The 25377-nt window shown below is 50.4% G+C and overlaps 4 protein-coding genes across 9 annotated transcripts in view; 2 read left to right on the top strand and 2 right to left on the bottom strand.

Annotated features, from left to right (window-relative positions):
- Window positions 1–2454: 2454 nt before the first annotated feature.
- Window positions 2455–9731, top strand: MANEAL (mannosidase endo-alpha like; the record flags this gene model as incomplete). Its single annotated transcript, XM_082613064.1, has 4 exons — window positions 2455–2998; window positions 4187–4296; window positions 5628–5704; window positions 6803–9731. The coding sequence occupies 4 exons, from the start codon at window positions 2455–2457 to the stop codon at window positions 7437–7439; spliced, it is 1368 nt and encodes a 455-aa protein (XP_082469190.1). The 3' UTR covers window positions 7440–9731.
- Window positions 9732–9865: 134 nt separating this feature from the next.
- Window positions 9866–13218, bottom strand: YRDC (yrdC N6-threonylcarbamoyltransferase domain containing; the record flags this gene model as incomplete). The annotated part of the gene is made up of 5 exons (XM_082613065.1): window positions 9866–10266; window positions 10568–10710; window positions 11927–12046; window positions 12169–12283; window positions 12827–13218. The coding sequence occupies 5 exons, from the start codon at window positions 13216–13218 to the stop codon at window positions 10197–10199; spliced, it is 840 nt and encodes a 279-aa protein (XP_082469191.1). The 3' UTR covers window positions 9866–10196.
- On the top strand, window positions 13188–14496 carry LOC309799675 (uncharacterized protein C1orf122). Of its 2 annotated transcripts, none has more exons than XM_082613067.1 (3): window positions 13188–13267; window positions 13571–13772; window positions 14020–14496. In XM_082613067.1, the coding sequence occupies exons 2-3, from the start codon at window positions 13725–13727 to the stop codon at window positions 14113–14115; spliced, it is 144 nt and encodes a 47-aa protein (XP_082469193.1). In that variant the 5' UTR covers window positions 13188–13267; window positions 13571–13724; the 3' UTR covers window positions 14116–14496. The 2 variants fall into 2 exon arrangements, with proteins under 2 accessions (XP_082469193.1, XP_082469192.1); XM_082613066.1 differs by lacking the exon at window positions 13188–13267 and adding an exon at window positions 13380–13479.
- A 118-nt stretch (window positions 14497–14614) lies between these two features.
- The window catches only part of MTF1 (metal regulatory transcription factor 1), a 42923-nt gene continuing 32160 nt past the window's right edge, over window positions 14615–25377 (bottom strand). For 2 of the 5 annotated variants that reach the window (XM_082613061.1, XM_082613059.1), the window contains 2 exons: window positions 21768–21831; window positions 14615–20381 (listed from right to left, as the gene is read on the bottom strand). In XM_082613061.1, the coding sequence (XP_082469187.1) occupies window positions 19951–20381; window positions 21768–21831 (495 nt within the window). In that variant the 3' untranslated portion in view covers window positions 14615–19950. The other 3 variants (XM_082613060.1, XM_082613063.1, XM_082613062.1) reach the window with 3 other exon arrangements.

Below are 25377 nucleotides of genomic sequence, written 5' to 3' on the forward strand. Positions count from 1 at the left end.
TCGAACCCATGTCTCCTGCATTGGCAGGTGGATTCTTAACCACTGCACCACCAGGGAAGCCCCTCTCATTGTAGTTTTGATTTGCATGTCTCTAATATTAATTCACACTTAATGCTGTGAAATAAAATTCATATTTTATGGCAAGACCAGAAAAATTTAAACATAAAAAATTTTATGTGCCCTTTGGCCTCCTCTCTCCCCACACTGCATTGTATAACTGCTTTATGCATCGACCAAACCTTCCCCATCATCAGAAATACCTGCTCAACTATAAAGAGCAACATTCTCCTAGCATCAATGACAACTCCTTAAAGATAACATTCTTATTTTTTAAAATTCTTTTCCACTATGGTTTATTACAGGATATTGAATATAGTTCCCTGTGCTATACACTAGGACCTGTTGTTTATCTATTTTATATAGAGTAGTTTGTACCTGCTAATCCCAAACTCCTAATTTATCTCCCCCTCCCCCTGCTACTCCCTTTGGTAACCATAAGTTTGTTTTCTATGTCTGTGAGTCTGTTTCTGTTTTGTAAATAAGTTCATTTGTATCATATTTTAGATTCCACATATAAGTGATATCATATGGTATTTGTCTTTCTCTGTCTGACTTACTTCACTTAGTAGGATAATCTCTAGGTCCAACCATGTGGCTGCAAATGGCATTTTTCAATCTTTTTTATGGCTGGGTAGTATTCTGTTGTCTATATACACCACATCTTCTTTATCCATTCATCTGTCGATGGACATTTAGGTTGCTTCCCTGTCTTGACTATTGTAAATAGTGCTGCTGTGAACATTAGGGTGCACGTGTCTTTTCAAATTAGAGTTTTCTCCAAATATATGCCTAGGAGTAGGATTGCAGGATAATACGGTAGTTCTATTTTCAGTTTTTTTAAGGAACCTCCATACTGTTTTCCATAGTGGCTGCACCAATTTACATTCCCACCAACAGTGCAAGTAGGGTTCTCCCCACTTTCTCCAGCATTTGGATAACATTCCTTCTTGCTAAGGGATCACATGGGGCTTTGATCTGGATTATGTAAACTGTCAATAATGCGTCATTTAATGTACAGCCCTCTGTCTCAAAAAAACTTATATAACTGTGCCTTGACTTTTAATGGGCGGAACAGCTCTCAGAGCTTTCTGAGATGCTCTTCCCAGGTTATAATCCTCAAATATGGCTCGAATAATATTTTCCATTTCTGTCTTAGATCGACTAGTTAATTTTTCGTCGACACTCCCATGAATTCTCTTGAATGTACTTTCCTGGGCTCCAAACCTACCCACATTTCCCAGCCTTGCTCCTCCTCTTCCTGGGTTTCTGACAATTCATTTACTTAAGAAATGAGAATCTGGCGCCTACCAGTGTGCCAAGCCCTGTTTTAGACACTGCAGATATAGTGGCTGATGAAACAGAATTGCTGTCTTCATGGACCAGAGAAGGAGGCAGACGATAAACAAAACTTTTTCTTAATGAGTGAAATAATGAGTAACGCAGAGTAGGAACTTAATCAGTGTTGAGTGAAAAACTTAATATTGTTTATAGAATATCACATCAGAGTCTGTTATTCACTCCACAAGCAACCCTGGGCACTGAGTGTCATCCTGTTTTCCAAGCCCTTGGAATCTAGAAAGGTAAAGGTGACCGAGCGCCGGCTCTCTGGAGCTCAGAGTCCAGAAGGAACTTCGAGCAAGTGTTGAGTGCTAATTTTGTTCGGCCCTGTAAAAACTGCTTCGTGGTAGCCATCTTATTTAGTCCTCACTGACTATAGGAGGTTGTCCAAGGACAGAGAGCTTGGGACAACTGGCCCGAGAGCAGGCAGGCTGGACAGTGACAAGAGCTCTGGCGAGGAGACAGTCCTGATCCTTGGAATTAGGCCCAGTCCATGTGACCTTGCGCAAGTCACGGTCTCCCCCCGTCCTCCCACTCTAGCCAGTGTCTGTAGTGTCTAACTCCTAGCGGGGAAGGAGGTCGCTGGAGAGAGGGACAGCCACAGACACTGCTTTCTTCCCCACCCTGCCCTATGCTCCCACGCCCTCCAGCGCCACCGCCCGGACCTTCTCCTGGGTTGCGGGAGGAGGACATTCCCTTTCCCCCAGCGGGCTCCCTCACCGGTGCCCCAGGCTGAAAGGCGACAGATCCTCCACGAGCCACGCGCCTTGACTTTGTTTGGCCCCTGCTCCTTTGGCCCGGGATCTCGTAGCTCTCCCCGTCCACTCCCCCCGCGGCTCGCGACCACTTGGTCTGCGCCGCCTGCACTCTCTGTGTGCCGGGCCCGCCCGCACTGCGGGGGAGAGGCCGGGAGCCGCCCACGCCGCGCTCGGAGCTCAGAGTCGCCGTCTCCCTGGGACGCGCGCGGGCTGCGCGACGCGCGGGAGCCGGGCGGGCAGCCATGGCGCGGCGCGCCGGGAGGTAGCCGGGCGGGACGCGGAGAGCGCGGGGGCCGCCATGGCCCGGCGGCGGCGCCGCGCCTGCATCGCGCTGTTCTTGGTGCTGCTCTTCGCTTTCGGCACTCTCATGGGCCTGCGCACACTTAAGGCTCCGGACGGACTCCCGGCGCTGGGCCCCGGCCTGGAGCTGGCGCCCTTTGAGCGACGCCCCGAAGGGGGCCCCGCGCCGGCCGCCCGGGCCCCGGCCGCCCCCGCCGCGCCGCCGCCGCCTCCGCCCCGTACCGCAGGCCCGGGCAGCTCCCCGGGGCCGGCCCCAGCGGAGGCCGAGCCCGCCCCCGGGCAGAGTCTGCGCGTCTACTCGGACCTGCACGCCTTCTACTACTCGTGGTACGGGAGCCCGCGGCGCGAGGGCCACTACATTCACTGGGACCACGTCATGGTGCCGCACTGGGACCCCAAGATCTCGGCCAGCTACCCCCGCGGCCGCCACAGCCCCCCCGAAGACTTGGGCTCCAGCTTCTACCCGGAGCTGGGGCCTTACAGCTCCCGGGACCCCGACGTGCTGCGGGAGCACATGACCCAGCTGAAGGAAGCCGCCATCGGTGAGCTCCCCCTCCCCCGTCGCTGGGCCCCCAGCCTCGCCTTTCTTCGTTCCCACACCCCAACTTCCACTGCTCCTATCACGGGGCCTTTGGTCCCACTCAGCCTGGCTTCTACCTCTTCTCTTCTAGAACTCTCATCCCATGCTCACCAGGAGACCCCGCCCCCATCTTCTAGTTTTCAGACTCCTCCACCTCTGCCTTCTGACCCCCTACCATTCCAGGGCCCTTTCCTAGAGCAGAGCTGCTGGGAGGGCCAGTGGAAGGCGTTTGCACCAGGGCTGTCCCAGGTAGGGAGAGCGAGGAGGGGAGGGCAGTCTATTGGGCTTCTCGGTTTGGGTTAAGTGAGGCCTGGGTGCCCTGGCCCCGCAGGAGTCTGGGATTCAGAGCAGTAGTCTCTGGGATGGCCTCTGCTTTCACACTAGGCACAGGGTAGGGCAGCAGCCTGTCCTGAGTTTGCTGGTTGCAGAAAGGAAAGTTTGCCCACGTTGTATGATGGACCCTGCTCTATTTGCAGTAAGGGGCCTGGGAGCTTTTCAAGTACTCCGCTTGAAAAGAAGCCCCCCGTGTAGGCAGGCTGGGGTGGGGAGGCTGACTTATTTCAGATTTTGTCACTGAATTCTGCTGGACTTTACAGTACATTTCAATTTCTTTGGAAATGGTTAATGAGTGGGGGAAAAATTGAATGCCAGAGACAGTGGTGGGAAGTATTCACAGATAAATAGCAGAGGCCATCCCTCAAGATTCTACCATCTAGAGGGGCAGACAGTTGAGACAAATGTTATTTCCCACGGGAAGGGTAAAATGACCTCTGCTCAGGGCTCCTCTCCCTGAGGTGCTCCTCTCCACCAGAGACAGGACTGTGCCTTCCAGGTGGGTGTGTCACTGTCCATCCATTTCCCTTTGTTTAACTGCTTGCTAATGCAGGCCAGAGGCTGCTGAGGCTCTCTGGCTCCTTCCTGGCCTGGCACGTTAGGGTTCCTGCAGTCACTGAGCTTCAGCACCGCGGGCGTGGACAGCTCCAGGACTCACAGCTCAGGGATCTGATCTGCAAGAAGAGAACCTGGCAGGAGTCTCCCTCAAGGTTTCATTCAGAAACCATTCTGCAGTTGGAGATGGTTTGTGAGGAAGGAATTCTCTGTTGTGGGGTACTGTGTGTCTCTGAAGTAGCCTCTGTGTGTTGTGTCTCAGGCGTCCTGGTCCTGTCCTGGTACCCACCTGGCATGGCTGATGATAATGGGGAACCCTCAGATGACCTGGTGCCCGCCATTCTGGACACTGCCCATCAGTACAACATCCAGGTGAGTCTCCAACAAGATGTCAAATGCTCTCTGGCCGATTCTGGAGATGTCCCCTCCTCCGCCCACAGGGATAGTGCCTCTACCAAAGTTCTTGGCGTTAGCCCAGGTATGCAAATACGTAGCAAGTGTGGTGTGGGGGGTAGGGTCTAATAAATAATGCCTGTGTCACTTTTTTTCTGAATTTTATTTTATTTTATTTTTTATAGAGCAGATTCTTCTTAGTTTTTTTTTTTTTTTTTTTTTTTTGGCGGTACGCGGGCCTCTCACTGTTGTGGCCTCTCCGGTTGTGGAGCACAGGCTCCGGACGCGCAGGCCCAGCGGCCATGGCTCACGGGCCTAGCCGCTCCGCTGCATGTGGGATCCTCCTGGACCGGGGCACGAACCCGCGTCCCCTGCATCGGCAGGCGGACTCTCAACCACTGCGCCAGCAGGGAAGCCCAGTTATCTATTTTATACATATTAGTGTATATATGTCAATCCCAATCTCCCAATTCATCCCACCACCACCACCACCCCCCTTTCCCGCCTTGGTGTCCATACGTTTGTTCTCTACATCTGTGTCTCTCTTTCTGCCCTACAAACCGGTTCATCTGTACCATTTCTCTAGGTGCCTATGTCACTCTTATTTTTTGAGTTCTGAAAAAAAATTTTGGGAAAAATATAGGATAAATGGGAGACTAAATTAATATCACGGTGATGGAGGTTAGGTTGGAGACCCTGATCTGGAGAGAGGGCAGGCAAGGGCCAAATGGGCCCACAAACTGAACTCCAGCCTCAACTCCCTAGGGGGAGGCAGTGCTGGGCCTCAAGGAGTAAAGTACAACACGTGCTCTCATCAGGCAGGCTCTCTTTCAAGAGAAAGGTTGGAGCTGGCCAGTTATTTTCCCCACGTGTACCTATCAAGTAAGTCACTGCCCTTACCTGTGTGTGGCAAAAGAAGAAAAACGATGAAAAGGAGCACCACCCCTGTTCCTGAGCCCATCACTGGCACATTAAATAGATCATGGGACGTTCTCCTATGGACACATTTTCCCATAGTTTCAGGCAGCTCGTGCCGATCACTGGGAGCTGGCACATAAGTTGAAACCTGTTGGCCAGCCTGCAACAGCCCATCAGAATGATTCCCAGAGGCCTTGCTGTAGGAGGTGGGAAAACTCACCCCCGTTTTTCGGGCCCTGAGGGCAGTGGTTGCTTTTATTTACAATGTGCCCATGACTGCCAGGTCTCTCCTGAACTCAGCCTCTTCTCCAGGCCATAGTTGAAGCACGAGCCTTATAGGTTATGGCCTCTGGAAAGATACTCACCTGACCAATATCTCCTGTTTGTGGCAGGTGGCCTTCCACATCCAACCCTACAAGGGCCGAGATGACATCACTCTGCATGACAACATCAAGTATATCATTGACACGTAAGGCTGCTCTGGGACCTGGATTTTGGTGGGGATCAAGATGGGGGTAGGGCTAGAAGGCTTGGAGGCGCAGGTCAAGAGACAAAAGGGCAGAATGCCCGTGTCCCCAGCATCTAAAAAGAGTAAAAGAGTACTGGGCTTGAAGACAGCAACCTGGGTTTGCATTCTGGTTCTGCGGCCTCCATCCTGTGATCAGAGGCAGTCCTCTTAACCTTTGAGTCTTGTGAGTTACGTGAGCTAACGTATGTGGAAAGTGGCTTGCAAATGGCTTGCATATATCATTCATTCAAAAAATATTTACTGAGTGCCTTCAGGTGTCCAGGCACTGTCCTAAGTCCCAGTTGTACAGCAGTGGGTAGGGCTAGCAAAGTTTACATCCTCGGGCGGGTGTGCAGATAGTGGTTATAGACGACAAACCAAATAGCGATCCATACTATGAAGAAGTAATAACGGAATAAAACAGGGTGTTAAGTGTGCGCCCAAGAAACAATTTTAGAATGGGTGGTCCAGTGAGCTTCTCTGAGGTGACATGTAAGCCAGCACCTAAAGGAAGAGTCAGCTCTGCAGAGATCTGGGGCAGGCAGAAAACTCCAGGCAGAGGGCTGTCAGATCCAAAGGCCGTCTGATGGGACAAGCTTGACAGCAGCCAGTGTAGCCCGAGTGAAGCGATAGATGGGGTAATAGCAGGAATGGCGGTGGGCAGGGCCAGATCAAGTAGGTAGGGCCTTGCTGGTCTCGGTAAGGAGCAGTCAGATCTGATTTACACTTTAAAGAGAGACTGGGTTATAGGGAGGTGGAAGTGGGGGCCTGGAGACCAGTTAGGTGGCCGTCGGTACAGTCCAGATAGAAGATGATGGTGGCTCGGCCTGGGGCAGGGAAGTGAGGCTTAAATAGAGGAATGACAAGGCTCGGGAGAGGGTGGGAGGGAACTGGGTTCTTGCTTAGAGGCATGATGAGTCCAACTGTGGAGTCCAACTGTGGAGTCCAGCTGGATTCAAAATCGTGCCTGGACGTCTCATTCCTGGCCAGCCCTCCGGCTGTGCCGGCTGCTTTTCTCTTGGACTGCTGGCTCAGGCTTTTCTTCCTCCTGCTCCTCAGGTATGGCTCCCATGGTGCATTTTACCGCTATAAGAACAGCATGGGTAAGAGCCTCCCACTCTTTTATATCTATGACTCCTACCTGACATCCCCCGAGGCCTGGGCCCACCTCCTGACACCGAACGGGCCCCACTCAATCCGCAACACCCCCTACGATGGGGTCTTCATAGCGCTGCTGGTGGAGGAGGGCCACACCCATGACATCCTGGCCGCCGGATTTGATGGCATGTACACCTACTTTGCCTCCAACGGTTTCTCCTTCGGCTCCTCCCATCAGAACTGGAAAGCTGTGAAGAACTTTTGCGATGCCAACAACCTCATGTTCATTCCCAGTGTGGGGCCTGGCTACATTGACACCAGCATCCGGCCCTGGAACAACCACAATACGCGGAACAGGGTCAACGGCAAGTACTACGAGACGGCCCTGCAGGCAGCCCTGACCGTGAGGCCCGAGATCGTCTCCATCACCTCCTTCAATGAGTGGCACGAGGGCACCCAGATTGAGAAGGCCATTCCCAAAAAGACGCCGACTCGGCTGTATTTGGACTACCTGCCTCATCAGCCCAGCCTGTACCTAGAGCTGACGCGCCGCTGGGCGGAGCACTTCATCAAAGAGAAGGAGCAGTGGCTGATGTGAAGGGCCTGCAGGCAGGGGCGGGAGGTGCTGATGTCCCAGCCTCACTGGAAGATGTCACCACGTGGGGCTCGGCTGAGGTTGTGGGCACTTGCTCCCAAGTCAGCGGCTGAGTGCTTCTGGGCCCATCAAGCCAGGGCCCGTGGAGAACAGAGCTAGTTTCTGAGGCAGGTGGGTGCCAGGGTGCCCTGCAGGGACAGGAAACTGGGCGGTATTCCAGAGAGGGAACCCCAGGGGCTGGCAGGTGGCTGGGCTTAGCCCAAGGCAGCTCCACACCCTCAGAACACTTTAAGACAATCCCTTCTAGCTTGGAACTCAGCTGGTTGGTGTTCTGGAGTCTCCAAGTCACTGGTCTTAGAAGGGTGTCAGGGCTCTGGGCTAGCATGCACCCTGCTCTCTGCCAACCTGCGTCCTCTCCAGGCCTCCTTCCCACATCATCTGTCTTCCCCAAGTTAGGGAACCACATTTAAGGCTTTCTAAAGGGGAAAATTCTCAGTTTAAGCTCTTCCCAGTAGATTCCCGAACCCAATTATCAGGAAATAATCCTGAGCATTCACACATTCATTCAACACAAACTCAGCGAGCACCTTACCGCGTGCCAGGTGCTGGGGGGAAACTTGACCAGGAAGGGCTCCTGTCTTCCGAAGCTTACAGGAGCCAGCTTTCCTAATTTGATGTGGCCTTGTAGCTAGTGCCTAAGCACAGCTATAAGTTTTTCCTTTTTGCTGTTTTGCCCAGTGCTGGGAGTTCAGTTCTTTTTCCTCGAAGAAAATACCTCTGCGCTCCAGAGCCTCCGTTTTCCTAGATGAACATTTAGCTCCAGGGAGAGAACTAGGACACCCCCCTCCCTTTAGCTGCCTGAATTGAGTGAGGCCCACTCACTAGAGCCGTTTTCAGTGCGACTGTGATTTGTATTAAAAATGACGTGTTGTTCCTATTCTCAAATCAGCTTTCCTTTCGATCCCTTCAGGACCACAAACTCTTGACTCCTCAGATTCTGTGACAAATTGACGTATGGGATGGGCTGGCTACAGTGTTAGCACAACGAAGAGTCGAGTTTGCTTAAGAAATTAGTTTCAACAAGATTTCTAGAGGGAGTATTTAACAAACCAGTGCTTATTTACAAATAAACTAATATGCTAATTGCAGGGACCCTCAAAGCAGGCCTTGGGACACACTCTTGGCAAAATTCTTAGCATCTACTTGAAAATATGTGCATTGGAAACGACCGTATTGGGAAGTTTATGGGCTCAAGACTGAATCCTAGTTCTGAGAACTGGGGTGTGAGGGGAGAGGGAAGGAAGTGAGCCCTACTGGTCACCACAGGGACTCCCAGCTCCAGTTAGCTAACAGGTACTAAACCCCACCAATGGATGGGGCAGGCCTGGTCCCCTTGCTGTGACTCAGTTGGGGAAACCAAGGCAGGCAGGGACAGGTGAAAAGGGCTAGATGGTGACCTGGAGTAATTTACAAGGGAGTGACACTGAGGCTTCAGTTCACATATGCATATTTTAAAAAATACTAAAAGTATGGCCAGACCTGGGGGGCAGGGGCAGTAATTCTCACACACTGCTGATGGCGATGCGACTTGATTCAGTTCTTTTGAAGGCTAACCTCTATGAAGAGCCAGAAAAATGGCCATACACTTGGGCCCAGTAATCCTACCCCAAGGAAATAATTCAAAAGAAGAAAAATAAAACATTTACAAGGATGTTTAGGGCTTCCCTGGTGGCGCAGTGGTTGAGAGTCCGCCTGCCGATGCAGGGGACGTGGACTCGTGCCCCGGTCCGGGAAGATCCCACATGCCGCGGAGTGGCTGGGCCCGTGAGCCATGGCCACTGAGCCTGCGCATCCAGAGCCTGTGCTCCGCAACGGGAGAGGCCACAACAGTGAGAGGCCCGCATACCGCAAAAAAAAAAAAAAAAAAATGTTTAACAGCATTTTTTTCTATTAAAGAAAAAACAAAGTTCAAATGCCCAACAGTAAGTATGTTTTTAACACTTATATACATATGAATAAAGATAAAGGCTCCTGAGTGGACACTGGATTTAAATAAAGGTGTTGTAGGTATAATTCATTATAATTTATATTATGAATAAATACGAAAAAAGTGGCTGGACAGATTTATTTTCCAATATTCCTTAATTGGGACCCCCCCAACCCCTGTGCCAGCTGAGCTTACTTCCCACCATTAGACCAAAATGATGACTCTCCGCCAGGCAATTACAGCAAAGAACCAGCCCCCTGGTTCAGAGGAAGCAGTGTTTGGTCGATGGCTCTACAGTTTTTATTTTTATCCTAAACTGGTTACAGCTTCAGAAGCATAAAACTCATGCATTTGGTCACTTGAGACTTTTGAAAAGCACCAACCAACGTGTTAGTTGATTTGGACCTTAAGTGCCACTACCCACCAGAGAAGAAGCTCTCACTAGATTCCAAATCTGTTATTTATTTTTTAAGATCAAAAAAAGAAAAAACTTACCAGAACAAGGCCATCCTCGGAATGCTCTTAAAACCTCTGTTCAGCTTCTGGCTCATATATGAAATTATAAATAAATATAACCTCCCCAACCAGGTGTGAGGCTTAACCAGCAGCTTCTGAGGCCTGGTCTATAGTGTTCAGAAAGAAACTTTGCCTTAAAAGGTCAGACTAGTAACACTGTAGCCCCAGTGGCCTCTGCCAATGAGGCCTTGCCAGCCACCAGCAGTCGGACACACAGTGTCCAGCACCAGTCCTTGGGCCCTCCCTCCTTCGGAGTTTCACAGGCAGGATCCACGTAAGGGGAGCAGCCCATACTTCTGGAGGATGGCTGAAGTATTTTCTAGGGCACTGGGGAGGAAATGGAGGACAGTTAGGGTTCGACTTCTCAAAGCCGCGAGCCCACCAGATTCTGGAGATCAGAGACCTCTAAACTCTTCGATCATACTGTGCTCTGTTCATCAAACCCTTGATGAATCCTTTTGAATCCTGAAAAAGCCAGCAAACACTAGCAAACTTAGTTCCACTCCACCCACCACATCTCCAAACCTGCCTGCTCCCCTCAGGGCAAGACAGGAGTGACAACCTTTTTTTTTTTGCATCTCCCAACCTCCCTCAAATCCTATCCCTGTGCCACAGCAAAGAGACTCACCAACCCGGACGAATGATGCCAAACTCTCCAGGCACAGACAAGTCAACCACAGTTGAGCCTAGTCGACACTCAGGGCTCTGGTCGTCCCCAATTGGTCCCCCATCAATGACCAAGGACAAGCGAGGCCAGAGATCCTGAAATTCCTGAGAAGAGGGAGAGGAAGAGCATGGACACCACCTCTGGCATCTACAATGTCATACCACACACAGGGCACCTAAGACAGAGATCACACAGCTCTAAAACAGCAGGCATCTTCCTCTAAGCAGGGTAAGGAACCTCATTTAAACTCTGGATCAGGGCAGGAGAAACGGGGGGGACTCTGCAACTGCACCCCATTGGCGCTCAATCCTTGGGCTATAGAAAGGAGTTCCCCTTCAGAACTGTGGACTGAATTGTTAACTGAGCCAGAGCACCACTCCACCCTCACCCCGCATGAAGGCACTGCAGTGGCAGTTAGGCCTGGGAATTTGGGATGGGGGATCATAAATACCAGTTACTGTGCTGGATAGGTAAGCTGCTTGCCGAAAAGGTAAGAATCCCCATCCCCAATGCCTAGGATATAGCCACCAGGATCGAGTAAAGCCTGAGAATAAGAAGGGGTGCTGGGCTCTCACTTTCCAAAGCCCCTGAACCCACTCTCTACGTCTGGGCATGGAATCACTTTACTACGAAAGTAAAATCACTTTGCTATGTTCTGCATTTAAGACCAGTAAGAAGAAAAGAAGTATGCTCAGTCAAATTTCTTTGTGTCCTCATTCATTCTAAGCTACTCAGCCAAGACGGGATTAGGACGATCCTTTCTTTCTTTTTTTTTTTGGCCACACTGTGCGGCTTGCAGGATCTTAGTTCCCCGACTAGGGGTTGAACCTGGGCCCTCAGCAATGAAAGCGTGGAATCCTAACCACTGGATGGCCAGGGAATTCCCGTGGGTGATCCCTTCTTTGACCTGGCTTGTGGCAGAGGTAAGAGAACAGGACCAGGAGTCCCTGGGATAAGTAATTTAACTTTTCAGAGTCTTAACTTTCTTTACAGCAAGTTGGAAGACGTTATCACCCAGCTGTATTCTCCAACGACTGCTATCCCAACAGAATGAGAAAAACATGTACTTATGATGTCTCTTATTGTTAAAAACACAGTAGAAAAACAACACCAATTCTCCCCCTCACCTCTCAAACTTTAAAATAAACCTTTTCCGAGATCATTCTGTATTCCCCCACCCTGGCCACCTAGGCAGACTTCCCACCATCAGACCTAAAGGGCGGCTCCCCTGCCAGGCAATTCCAGTGAACCATCAGCCCCTCTGGTTCAGAGGAAACTGTGGCCTGGTGACATTTCCGGGGGGAGGAATGGGTAACTCACCTCAACATTCAGAGAGCTGGTCTGGGAGCTGAGGTTGGCGCTGGTGAGAGCAAGCGGTCCCCCAAACACCTGGGCCAAGTCCTGCATGAAGGCGTGGTCAGGAATACGGATGCCTACAAGCTACGAGGCAAAGAGAAAAGGGATCATCAGAAAGGCTGAAGGGGTGGGGGATGGCTCTGGCCTGGATCCTAGCAAAAGCCAAACGGCAGGAGTCTGGGGACACAAGAGAAAATCTGACTCACAGGAGTGAAGGGGTTCAGGTCCTTGTTGAGCTCCTCCGAGCGTTCCATCACCAGGGTCACTGGTCCTGGCAGCAGGTCGTTCAGGAGCCCCTCCGGTACTCTCACACGGCAGTACCTGGGAAACGGGGGGGACACAAATCCAACCAAATGAAAGGAACTGCTAGTCCTATTCCAGATTCTAGGCAGATCTAGGAAAGGTAACCCGAGGGACTAAAATAGGATCCGCCTGTCTTCCCTCTTCACCCCCAAGAGCTTGAGCAGAAAGCAGGGCTCCAGAGGACCGCCCCAGGCTTGGACCCGCAGGCTGCAAGAGCTGCACCGCTTTCACGCTCCATGTTTTACTTTCTTCAAGGCACTCCCTACTAAATCAAGCTACCGTGTTCCCCCTCTTTTATCTTAAACAGTGGGCGTCCCCCCCGCCCATTATCACAAAAACCCCAGAAGAATAGGGACCCCGCCTGCCTCGTTCATCGCTGCGCCCCCGATCTCGTTCAAGGCCTGGCAGACACTAAGCGCTCCATACACGTTTCCAGTTCCGGATTCCCGGGTGAGCCTGGACAAGCCCCTCCCGCTCTCCGCGCCTCAGTCTCCCAAGCCTGTCACCGGAAACCCCTCCCGCGGTGCCGCCCCCAACAGGGCCGGGTCGGGGCGTCCTCACCTGTAGACGTCGGCCACGCGGCCCAGGCACACAGCCAGCGGCTTGGTCTCGCTGCGGCCCTTGACGCGGTACACGACGCCCAGTGCCTCCGAGCAGCTCGCCGAGCAGGCCAGGCCGTACAGCGTATCGGTGGGGACGGCCACCACGGCGCCGGCGCGCAGCTCGGCCACGGCGGCCCGCAGCGCCTCGGTCCAGCCGGCGCGCTCCGGGTTTGAGGCCCGCACGGCCCCGCTCCCCGGGAGCCGGAACAGCCGAGCCCCCGGCGCCGCCGGAGCGGGGCTCGGCGGACGGAGAAGGCGCCCGCTCCGGGCGGAGCCCGCCGGCCCCTCGCTCAACCCCATGCTGGCAGCCACCGCGGCCCTCAGCCCCGTGCACGGACGCGCCGGAGACATCCGCCCAGGCCTGCTTCCGGGAGGAAGTGACGCGCCCAGTCATCTTCCGGTCTGGGAGGCTCCGCCCCACCACCGCGCTGGGCAACTTAAAGGGACCGCGACCCCCAGGAGGATTGAAGGAGACCGGTGGGGACGGGGCGGGGCGCAGCTTTGCGGAGCCTTAGCGCAGGGCTGGGGAGGGGGGGCGGCCGAAAGGGGGGGCGGTGGTCGGGCCGCGCAGGCGGAGATGGAATGGGGCCCGGGCTCAGACTGGTCACGGGGGTGAGAGGGGGCCCGTTGGGGCGGGGGGAAAGGGGCTCTGACCCCGCGCAAGCGCCGGCCCTGACCGTCTGTCTCGCTCTCTCCCGGGCAGGGAGGCTGCCGGCGTGGACCGTGGGAAGGCGGGGCTGGGGCTCGGCGGGAGGCCACCCCCGCAAACGCCCCGGGATGAGCGCGCCCAGCAGCTGCTGGATGCGGTGGAGCAGCGGCAGCGGCAGCTCCTGGACACCATCGCCGCCTGCGAGGAGATGCTGCGGCAGCTGGGCCGCCGGCGCCCGGAGCCGGCTGGTGGCGGGGTCAGTGCCCACCCCGGGCTGGGCCTGGGAGGTGGGGACTGCCCACTGGCCGCACTTGCTAAGTTCTGGCTTCCCCTGGAGGGTGGAAGAGTATCCCCACCGCTCTATCCCCCACTGCCTTTCAGTTGGGCGAGAGGCTTTGAAAAAGTTAAGTGCTATCCAGATACCAAGTGGCCATCTCTTGCAGGGCCTAATCCAAGGCCTTTCCTCCCAGCCTCACTTTTTTTCTTTCTTCTGTTCCAATCAGAACGTCTCAGCCAAACCTGGAGCACCCTCCCAGACAGCTGTCTCCGCCAGAGGTGGCTTTCCAAAGGATGCTGGCGATGGAGCTACGGAGCCCTGACCATCCCCGAGCCGGGTGCCCTGACTTCTCTCCCTCCCCAGGGCTGGTGGCTGGACTGTGAACAACTCCCTTTCAATAAAGGGGCCAGTCTTCACTGGCAGTGGCTGGTACTTGGCTCTCAGCCTGGGTGGCAGCTCTGCTAGCAGCTGGGTTCACTCCCACTTCATCCTGGCTGAAGGCAGTGCTGAGCTCTGAAATGTAGCCAACGAATACCCAGTCTGATTACCCAGATTTGGGCAGACCAACAGTGCTCGCCAGAGTGGTTTGGCCTGCTTTGGGGGATCCAGGTCGTGTTACATGTCCATTTCATGCTTTGGGGGCTCCTAGCCCCACAAAACACTTTTAGCAGAGCCTTGATTAAAAGGAAACCTGCAGACTCTCCTGGTGACCGACCTTTCCTTTCTGTCCCCTCTCTAAAACTCTGATGGCTGGGGAAGGGTGAAGTGGTTGAAAATTGTCAACCATGGGTAGGGTTGGGAAGAAATGCCACAGATACTACCAGATTTAAATAAGCATTTAATTAGGATTTCATTAGTATTTAATATTGCTTTTTCAATTCCAAAAAGTTAAATTTTCACTTCTTAGCAGATATTTTAAAGTACAATATTTATTAAGTTTATACAAAATGAGCAATTAAGCAAACACCATTATTTCACATTCTTCAAAAATACAAATTCATATTTATTCTTTTTTGGGTTTGGAGGTTTCTTCCTTTGGAAGTACTGAACCTGTAACGTTTTCATATCGCTCAGTGGAAGTCTGTTGTTCCCATGTTTCACACTTAAATAAATTTGATAGGCTTTTACATAATCCAAATAAAACTATTTGGGATTTAACCAAGACCTCTGGCCAATGACTAGTGTGTGTCAAAAAAAAGAAGGCTCTCGTGGGTCTTGCTTCTCCTGGCCAGAAGATCTGAGCCAGAGAGTCAGCAAAAACCTGTTTCCAGCCACCTTCCCCAAACAGGGACTAGGAGTTTACGGGGAAAGAGAACAGCTACCTTGAACTCTGACCACCCCCACCCGCATTCTCCAAAACACAACAAAGGATGTAGACTGTTGAGTCAAAGAGCGCCCTGGGGAGGTCTGAAGACACGGGAAAAGGGCAAGAGAGGCCTCTCTGACTTGGCACCAGTATAAGGATAATAAGAATATTGCAGAAAACACCCCTGGATTTTGGTGGGAAAAAAAAGGTTTTACGAAAAATTTCCCCGTAAGAAAAAGTAGAACCTGCACTGAGCTGAGAAAGTGACACGACGACATCACCCAATTTGGGGCCCAGCAGGCACACCACCAAAAGGGCAGTGTGTGGTTTTAAACTTTGCTTCCAGTAAAAAAGCTTGTACTATGTACACATAGACATAAAGATCCAGTTTAATTTGCATTTCTCAGTGCAGACTGAGAAGCCCTCTCTTGAACAGGAGTAACAATGCCCAAACAGTGATCATCAGCTTCCCCAAAGGGTGTGAGAAGAGACAGGGGACCCTTTCTCTCACCCTGCCCCCAACATATGCCAGAGGAAACAGGCTAAACTGACTACCAATCAGAAATATGCATGATTCAGTTTTGTTGCCTCTCCCCTCCCCAGTATTTAGGAATGGTCAATTTTGGATCTATGTCACAGCAGAACCATTTGCATATTGGATCTATGAAAATCTTTCTGCTTTGGCTGAAGTATATTTTAAAACTTCTCAGTTCTTTAGTAGCCTGAGAATTGAAGATAAAATGGGGGGAGGAGGGAAAGGGGAGTGAGGGGAAAGGAAGAAAGTTGATAAAGCAGATTATTAACAGCTTTGCTTACTGGATTCAATGAGGGCTGGAGGCTTTTGCTTAAAGAGCCAACAGGGGCGGTAGGGGGAGCAGTATGGAAATGGCTCATGTTGTCCCCCCCCCGCCCCCCCCCCGACGACTGCCACGACCTTCCCCAAACATATTTCTGATTGGTGGTATAGGAAAATTGTAAACTCATTAGCAATACTGTTGCAGTTCCACAAATCAATGGTTTCAGTGACTCTGGAGAAGTCTTTAGGATTAAGGACAATGGACATGATTACAAATATAAAAGTCTAGAGGTGCCAGGTGTCTACCTAGGAACAATCAGTTTCTTCCTTTCAGGCATCACTTTGTAATGGTGAAGAAGGGGAAAAAGATGGCAAGGGACCAAGAAGAAGTGATGAAAAAGGGCCTCAACAGCAGAAAACAGGACCCGCAGCAGTTCTTCAGAGAGCCTGAGGGGGCGCCCTTGGGCACACAGGGAAGGCTTGCATAGATTGAGCAGTTGCTGAGAATGCATAATAGTGTTTCCCTATGGACAGCCTCATGGCACAGGGCTGATGGAGTGGAAAAACGCAGCCAGGCCAGGGCCACATGGGACAACAACCATCAAGCTACACATATTGCACCAAGGTAAGTGCTTTTCTTTTCACACCTCAATTTAACTTTTTTTCCGAGCAAAAAATAAAACTTTGTGGAAAGTATATATGTGTGTGTGTGTGTGTGTGTGTGTATACACACACACACGAAAGAAATTGCAGCAATTGGGTTAAAGATAAAATAACGTAAAGTGCTTTTTATTATTTCTTTAATATACCAATATGAGGTTCTGCAAACTTGTCCCTTTGGACACATTCAGCACATTATACAAAGTCTCTCAGGAAAACCCACCCCCCCGTTATCCCCATCAGTCCGCTGCCTTGACCCTGAAAGTAAACTCTCCAATCTACTGACTCTCCCAGAGGTGGTGAAGAGAAGTCCCTTGCTTCTGCCCAGAGAGGCCTTCACACCTTAAGGCCCCTCCTGGACGTTGTACCATGATCTCCTTCTGCGAGGGCGGAGGGGTAGGGGTGGAATTCAATGAATGACACCAATTCCTGTCATCAAACTAGTGATACCCCCATGAGGTTGGCCAAACTGTCAGGAAAGGCAGGGCCACTTTCCCTCAATGCCTCACCCACCTGCCTGGGAAGGACCAAATTCACTAAGGCAGTTTGGTGGTGCCAGCCAAGGTTTCCTGCCACCTGCCAAGCCCGTGAACTCCACAATTCCCCAGGCTGACTAGCATTCTGTAAAGGGGCAGTATAACTGGAGATGCTAGTGGGAGCTGGAAGTCTCAATCTACAGGGTGAAAATGATTAAGGTTACCATGGGAAGAAAAAAGGCGTGATTTTACCTGAAGTCTGCACACCTTCCCTAGCCTCACCCTAGGTTCATTCCTGGGTTTGAAAACCACTCTCCATGAAGGCTCTTTGTGGTTCCACTTTAGCCAGCGCCCTCTCTTCTCCAAGATCCTTGACACTAGGGGCCAGGCTGATAGAAGGGACAGGGGCGGGGAAGAGTGTTAGAAGAAGGAAAGGAGAGACTGCCTACCCTGTGGAGTAAACGTACTCTTCACAACCACTCACTAGCATTTTAAGCACATTCTTGATGTTTTCAAAAGCTGATTGGATCTGATGGTCCCCCTTGTAATCTCTAGTACCCTCAAAAGGCAGATACTTCAACTAGGAAAATCTGTCAGCCCAAACACAGTTTCTTCATCACCCCTGATCTTTGGAGCAGAAAAGCCACTGACCTGGGTGGACCCCAACACAAGCACAGCCCGGGCTGGCCGAAGGGAAGCAATATTTCAACCATGGCACTTCCGACAGCCTTCCCTAGGCTCCTGCTTTCCACCTCAGCTCCCAGGGAACCGAATCTCAGGTGAGCCTAGGATGGGCACGTGGGGAGGTCATTTGGGACCCACATGCCACTCTCTCTCTCGGAAGGTGTGGAGAAAACAGCCAGGGTCCTACTGCAAACCTTCCTATGGGTGCAAGGCCCAGAGACGGCCAAGAACAACCCATGCTCAGCAGCTGGTTTTCCAGGAAGATGAACTACTGCGGTAATAGAAGGTTCCTCCTGCCTAATCAACTTCTGCTGAGGCCAGTGGCCGCCAGAACCCACCAGCCTTTTGGACAGGAGAGTGCAGAGGGTCAAAAAAAAAACCCGATTCTCGTGACTAGACTCCTGCAATGAGAAACCACCAGCTGCTTGTAGGTAAGCCCATTTCTCCTCATGGCAGTAACATTTACCACCACTGCCCTCTTGTCCAAATCTGGCCCTGAACATCCTGTTAAAGGCAGGGCCTCTGGCTCCCAGGGAAATGATCTGCTCTGGATGCTGTCTTGGCTGGCCCTGAGTAATGGCGCAGAGAACAGGAGAGTGACAGATCTCTCCACCTTAGGGACTGGGAAAGGAAGGCAAGTTACGGCTGCTTTCTGCCCGACATCGTTGACTCAGAAGGGCAGCCCTGTTTGTGGCACCCTGCCCCTCGCTCAAGGCAGGGAGGGGGCCCTTGGGAGGCAGAGGCCCAGTCTAGACATTGGGCCATGCCTAGTTTCTGAGCTCAGTGAGTGGGGGAGCACTCATGACTACACTGATGTAGCCAGTTAAGAGAAACTTTCCATTTTAGTGTGGATTGTATTTTATGTTTTATTTTAAGAGGCAATGACTGACTCAGAGCCAAAGGCAGAGAGATGGATATAATCCTATACACAGATCAAAAAAGATTTTTTTCCTATAATACAACTTAATGAAACATTCCAAATGAGATAACTTATTGCAACATTTCAGGCTTTTTGGTGGAAGGGGAATTTTTTTGTTTTACCCTGAGTAGAAGATCATCGCTTTGTGTTTTTTTTTTTCTTTTTTTGTTTTTTGTTTAGAAATCATATGACTAAGCTGAGCAAGTCACATCCTTCTTTGCACTGTACTAGGCTGTATGCAAAATCCAGAGGGGTGAGAGGCGGAGATGGGGCTGGGCAACCAAAGGCCTGGCTGGAACCCGGAACCAGGACACCCGGCCTGCCGATGACACGCCGCCTGAACAGAACTCCTGTAAAGCTGCACCTTCTCCTGATCAGCAAAATGCAGCTCTTCTGCTCTGAGGAAGAAGGTACCCTTCAAGGAAGGCAGACCACCAGCCAGCGACTGGCCATAAACCACAAGTCCACTCTAGGACAAAGCAGGGATGTTCCCCGAGAAAAATTCACTGTGATCTGCAAGCCCTGGCGACCAACGGAGAAAGAGAGAACCCGGAGGCAAAGACTGTGATCACATCACTAGAGCCTGTTCTGCACATGTGTCATGGACAGAGAGCAGTCAACAACTTGCCTGGGGTCCCTGCGGAAGCGGACCGTCCCCGCGGCCTCGGGCCAGGCTTTTAGCTGCCCCTTTGGGCTGCAGGATGACACCTGCCATAGTCACCCTGAGCTCCACCAACACCAAGCGCAGACAACGAAACCATCTCACGTGATCCCTGTGCAGCTCACGGCTGTCTGACCTGCCTTTGCCACTTCCCTCTCTGATGGAGCGAGGGTCTGGCCTTCCGAGCAAGCTTCAGCCTCAGACTCAAAAGACACAGAAGGAGCAGCAACACCCGACACACTGAACTCTACTGCCCAGACTACAAAGACCCCAGTGCAAGTGATGGGCAGCCTCAGATTGATGGAAACCACACCCTTTCATTTAGAATTTTTATGCATACGAGTAACCTTAATTTCCAAGTTCATATGACAATAAGCAAAAGTGACATACAGTGCAGCCAAACAGTTCATTTATAACTTAGCTTTTTTTTGTTTTGTTTTGTTCCGTTTTTGTTTGTTTGTTTCTTTTTCTCCAAAGATCAGTTCCTTAAAAATGGATGCTCCTGGGATATGAATAAAGAAAATATGTCTGAAAGGTGAGGATTTCAAACAGTAGATTTCTTCCTCCTTCAAACTGCTGACCCCACGATAGTAGGCGTCGCACCTTCTGCCTCCTGCTCAGCCTCTGTTCCTGGAGGTGAGCACATCCGGGCCTTTCACTTGGAGAAGCTGCTGGTCAGGCCCATCTCCTCCTCCTCCTGCAGTAGTGCTTCAATGGGAATCAGATTGGACGGCGTGTCCAGGTTCTGGAGGGACAGAAATTCTGACATATCCATGGCACGTAACGTTTCTGTCTGAGGGTCTGAAGGAGTCACTACTTGTCTGCTTTGCTCACAGGAAGAGGATGCGGCGGAGGAGGACGACAGGGGGATCGGGGGCGGGGAAAAAGTCTGCGGTGGTAGCTTCAGGCTGGGCTCATCAGGAGGCTGGGTGCTCAGCTCTGGAGCGGGAGGGGAAGGACAGCCCTTCCTCCTGCTGGCCGCCCGCTCCTTGGCGGAGTCCCGGCACGCACACTGACACTGACAGGCCTCCTCTTGTTTGATGATGATCACAGGGACGCTGAGGCCAATCTGCTGTACAGCGTTCCCTGCGAGAGGGCGAGAGAGACTGCTCTTCAAGTAGCCGCAGGGCAAGGGCAAGAGGGACAGGAGGGTGGAGGACTAGCTCAGCACCACGGAGGCGGAACGATGGAAAGGGTGGATGCCGTGCCATGCTCCAGGCTTGGTTCTGCTTTAAACTGGACCACGTTCCTCCTCAAGTAAGAAGCCTCTGACACTCCCCATCCCCTCCAAGACAGAAAAGCCACACACCATCTAGATGCACCCTGTTATTTCCAGCTTCATTTCCAGCCCCTCTCGTGGAGGGTGGCGGCACCCTCCACGCCAGCCATGGTGGATGCCTCCCTTTTCCTGCACGTTCTTCATAGCTCTGGGCTCAGGGGCTCTTCTTTCTACCTGACCTCTTCTGGAGAACTTACTCTTACCTCTGAGCACCCAGCTCACTGCCCTCCTCTCCTAGCGCCTCCAGGCAGTGTTTTCAGCAGGCTTATACCTCAGGGATGGCCCAAGGGCAGCTGCCGTGTGCAGAGCTATTCCACACTGTACCAGGCCATTTAGTCCCGCCTGCCCCAGAGGCTCTGACCTCCTTTAGGACATCCCGCTCACCTTTGCAGCCCCGCCTCGGACACACAGCCAGCCTTGTGTGCACGCACATTCCTTCTCTTCTGCATATGTGTGTTGTGCAGATGCACACTCTGAATTCACACAGGCTTTGTGTGTCTCAAAAGAGCTAGAGACCAAGGGGCCAAGAGAACAGAATGGGAGGGAGTCAGGAGGCCCAAGAACTAGTGCTTTGGCTTTGCCACAAACTCACTTATGAATTTGGGGGACTCATTTAATCTTTCAGGGCCTGAGTTTCTTAATCTATAAAATGAAGAGTTTGAGAGAAAGGACCCTTTAGCTCTATAAGAGTCTCTGACCCAGATGCTGTTTCTTCATTACTGTAATTAGAAGAGAGTCCAGTGAATTAACAGCTGCTCTCTTTAGCATTAACTGTGATGCAGACTTTTTTCTGGCTACATTAAAGCCTATATCTGTTTTTTTATTATCTTATTTTATTTTTTTGGCCGTGCAGTGCGGCTTGCAGGATCTTAGATCCCCCACCAGGGATCGATCCCAGGCCCCCTGCAGTGGAAGCACAGAGTCCTAACCACTGGACCACCAGGGAATTCCCTAAAGGCTATATATGAAAGGGAAAGAACCGTTACTAGTTAAAGAATGTTAAATGTGGTATTTATGCTATAAGTCCAGTAACTTTCAATAGTTGCAAGAATATTAAATACTCTAATAATACAAATGTGATAAATTTAATTTAAAAAATGTTGAAATCCCGGGCAAAGCAACAATTAAATAACTGTGCCTCAAGGGGCCCAAGAGAGTTGACTTCCTTTTAAAGCTAACACAGAATTTCATACCTGTGCTACTGGCTACTGGTACTGCAGTGGTAAAAAACACCTTCTCAACTTTAGATGCTTGCTGCTGGAAAAAAAAAAAAAAAATCACATTTATGGCTACTCAAATATGGCAGATCTCCAAGGGCCTAAAGCCTCCCCAGCTGTAATGGTCATCCAAGAGGACAGAAACCCCTCAGTGTTCAGGGATTTTTGTACTGAGCGATGTTTTTGTTTGTGCTCTGACATGAGGTCACCGCACTGTTTGACATTCAGTGCTGACAATGTAGCCAGCTTTGTCCTCTCCCTACTCCTTGGCTGTCTCCCAGCTGCCTAATCCAGTAGGTTCTATGCACCCAAAGGCTCCTCCAAGGTTGCTTTTCTCACGTGGATGGTCTTCTCAGAGGGAGCCCCAGGGCTAGCTTCCCCTCTAAGCTCTCCACTCCCTGCCAACCCCCAATACTTCCATGAGACTGGAAAGTTCTTTTTTCCCCTCAAGGACTAAGCTGCATGCTCAGAACAGGCTAAGACTCCCTCTCACAGGCAGAAGACCTCCTGTGAAGGCCCTGGGTAGTGTGCTGTAAGCTGCATGGGGCACGTGCTCAAGGGTAAGCCCTGGACTCAGTCACACATGGATTCAAGTCCAAGCTCGGCCACTTAGTTGTTGAGGTCAGGCAAGTAATTTAACCTCTTAGAGTCGCAGTTTCCTCATCTGTAAAAACAGGGACGCCAACCAAAGACTCTCCCAAAGGCCCCCAAAAGGATGAAATGAGATGATGTGTGTGGAGCCCGGGGCACACCATGAGCATTCAGCAAACACTAGCTATTTATATGATTACCAAGTAGGACTATCAGGTCATGCCCAGAAATAACCCCTCACTTTAGTACACTTCCGATTCAACTGGCTATAGGGTTTCTGCTTTCTTCAAGTCTTATATTAAAAAGGGCTTTATCTTTCATCCTTTTAAGGAAAAAAAAGTGCCTCTAAGATGAGTCTAGGAGGAACGTGAAAGCTTCTGGCTAAGTTATAGGAGAGGACACTATAAAATAATGATGGAGAAATGAGACCCATACTTAAATACATGAAAATGAATTGGATGGAAAAGGAATGAGCTGTTCCATGCAGTTCCCCAGGGCAGATCCAGGAAAAGAAGATTAAAAACTACATGGAGGCATGTGGTTGCCAGAGGGGAGGAAGGAAATAGGTGAAGGAGAGTAAGAAGTGCAAAAATCCAGTTGCGAAATAAATGAGTCATGGGTAGGAAATGTACAGTGTGGGGAATACAGTCAATAAGTATGTAAATCTTTGGATGGTGACATATCGTAACTAGACTTAACATGGTGATCATTTTGAAAGGTACAGAAATATCACTATGTTGTGTAACAGGAACTAACAGAGGTAGGTCAATCATACTTCAAAACAAACAAACAGGGCTTCCCTGGTGGCGCAGTGGTTGAGAGTCCACCTGCCGATGCAGGGGACACGGGTTCGTGCCCCGGTCCGGGAAGATCCCACATGCCGCGGAGCGGCTGGGCCCGTGAGCCATGGCTGCTGAGCCTGCGCATCCGGAGCCTGTGCTCCGCCACGGGAGAGGCCACAACAGTGAGAGGCCCGCATACCGCAAAAACAAACAAACAAACAAACAAATTCATTGAAAAAGAGATCAGATATGTGGTTAGCAGAGGCAGGGGTAGGGTGGGGAGAGGGGGAATTGGATGAGGGCAGTCGAAAGATCCAAATTTCCAGTTATAAGATAAAGAAGTACTAGGGATGTAATGAGCAATGTGATAAACATGATTAACACTGCTGTAGGTTAATATGAAAGTTGTTAGAAGAGTAAATCCTAAAAGTTCTCATCACACGCACACATTTTTTTCTATTTCTTTAATTCTGTATCTGTATGAGATGATGGATGCTCAGGAAACTTGTGTCATTGTGCTGTACACCTTAAACTTATACACTGCTGTATGTCAATTATATCTCAATAAAACTGGAAGAAAAAAGAAAAAAATGCCACTATCATAAATGAGAAAGTATGATCACTTTCTGTACATAGCCATCAGCAAATATATGAACAATAAAAGTAATGAAAATAATTTTCTTTCTTTTGTTTTTTTTGGCCTCGCCGCACAGCATGCGGGATCTTAGCTCCCCGACCAGGGACTGAACCCGCGCCCCCTGCAGCGGAAGCACGGAGTCTTCACCACTGGACCGCCGGGGAAGTCCCTGAAAATAATTTTGAATAATGAAAACAACAGTACCAACCAGAAAACCCAACTACATGGAGGCAGACTGATTGGGTCATAATGCTGAAAAGACCCTTCCAGTGACTCTGGCCACCTGAGACTGGAACTAGGTTGCCTCCAGAGGTGGTTGGCACCCACCCCATTTATGGAATTTGAGTACTCACTACTTAGCTCTAACCTACCTTTCCAGTTTGTTCGATTGCATCATACATCCACCCAGACTTTCTCCCACTTAGTATATCCTTTTCTCCATCTAAATCCTACTCATACTTCAAGGCTCACCTGACCTGTATGCCCAACCAACAAGCCTTTAGTCTCTAAACCCCTCATCTGGCAGCACTATGTAGCAGTCAAGAGCATGGGCTCTGGGATTGGTCTGTCTGTGCTTCGCCACTTGTAAGCTGTGTGACCTTGGGCTAGTCAATTAACTTCTCTGGGCCTCAGCTCTGCACTGGTAAAATCATTATCTACCTCCTAGGCCTGTTGTGATTAAATCATTAAAAAGTACTTAGCATGGTGAGTGACATCTAGAGATACAGACATATAGAGACAATAAAAAGATCAGTGGTTGCTTAGGGAGAGGGGGAGAGGGAGATGGGATGAAGAAGCGATGCAGAGGAGATTTTTAGGGTGGTGAAACTATTCTGGACACTGTAATGGTAGAAATATGACATCATGCATTTGTCAAAACCCACAGAACCATACTATACCAAGAGTGAACCCTAAGGTAAACTATGAACTTTAGTTAATAGTAATGCATCGATATTAATTCACCAATTATAACAAATGTACCACACTGATGCAAGATGTTAATAAAAGGGAAAACTAGGCTGGTGGGGGCAGGGAGCAGGAAGTGTATGGAACTTCTCTGTTCTACCTGTTCAATAAAACCTAAAAAAAATATAATCTAAAAATAAGGTACCTAAGGTAATGACTGGCACATGTTAGACCCTCGATTTTAAAAAGTGCTTAGTTAGCACAGTAAGCCTTATACACATTAGTAAGGGCTCAATAAGTTACAGCTATTGTTATTTTTTTATTACCATTATTTTTATTTGACACTTTACCTACTGGTAGTGTTAACTTTCTTTTAGGCATTTTAGCCTTTTTAACTAGAATATAGGTTTTTATGAAAAAGAGATCGTGGTTTTTTCACTTTTCCATATCCCCAAGAGGATCCTGTGTGGTATCTGATAAATAGCAGGCCCTCAAAATATATTCAATTGAATGACCAAGTCATTTCCTTAGTCATCAAGACCACACACTTCGGTAGCAAGTGGCACTACGGTTTGCTCTGGGGGCAATCACTTCTCTGACTTGGCTACTGCTGTCTGCTTCCATCTGATGGGGTCACATCAGTCCCTCATCCCAGTCTGGACTCTGCCTT

This window comes from Mesoplodon mirus, assembly GCF_964341445.2.
Source record: "Mesoplodon mirus genome assembly, chromosome: 3".
NCBI lineage: Eukaryota > Metazoa > Chordata > Mammalia > Artiodactyla > Ziphiidae > Mesoplodon > Mesoplodon mirus.

What these genes read in the sequence shown, in the direction of transcription:
- LOC309799675 (XM_082613066.1), top strand. Translation starts at nt 13,445, where the DNA reads ATGGAATGGGGCCCGGGCTCAGACTGGTCACGGGG. An exon ending in GGCTCAGACTGGTCACGGGG is followed by an intron (nt 13,480 to 13,570) that starts GTGAGAGGGGGC and finishes TCTCCCGGGCAG; the next exon opens with GGAGGCTGCCGGCGTGGACC. An exon ending in CGGAGCCGGCTGGTGGCGGG is followed by an intron (nt 13,773 to 14,019) that starts GTCAGTGCCCAC and finishes TGTTCCAATCAG; the next exon opens with AACGTCTCAGCCAAACCTGG.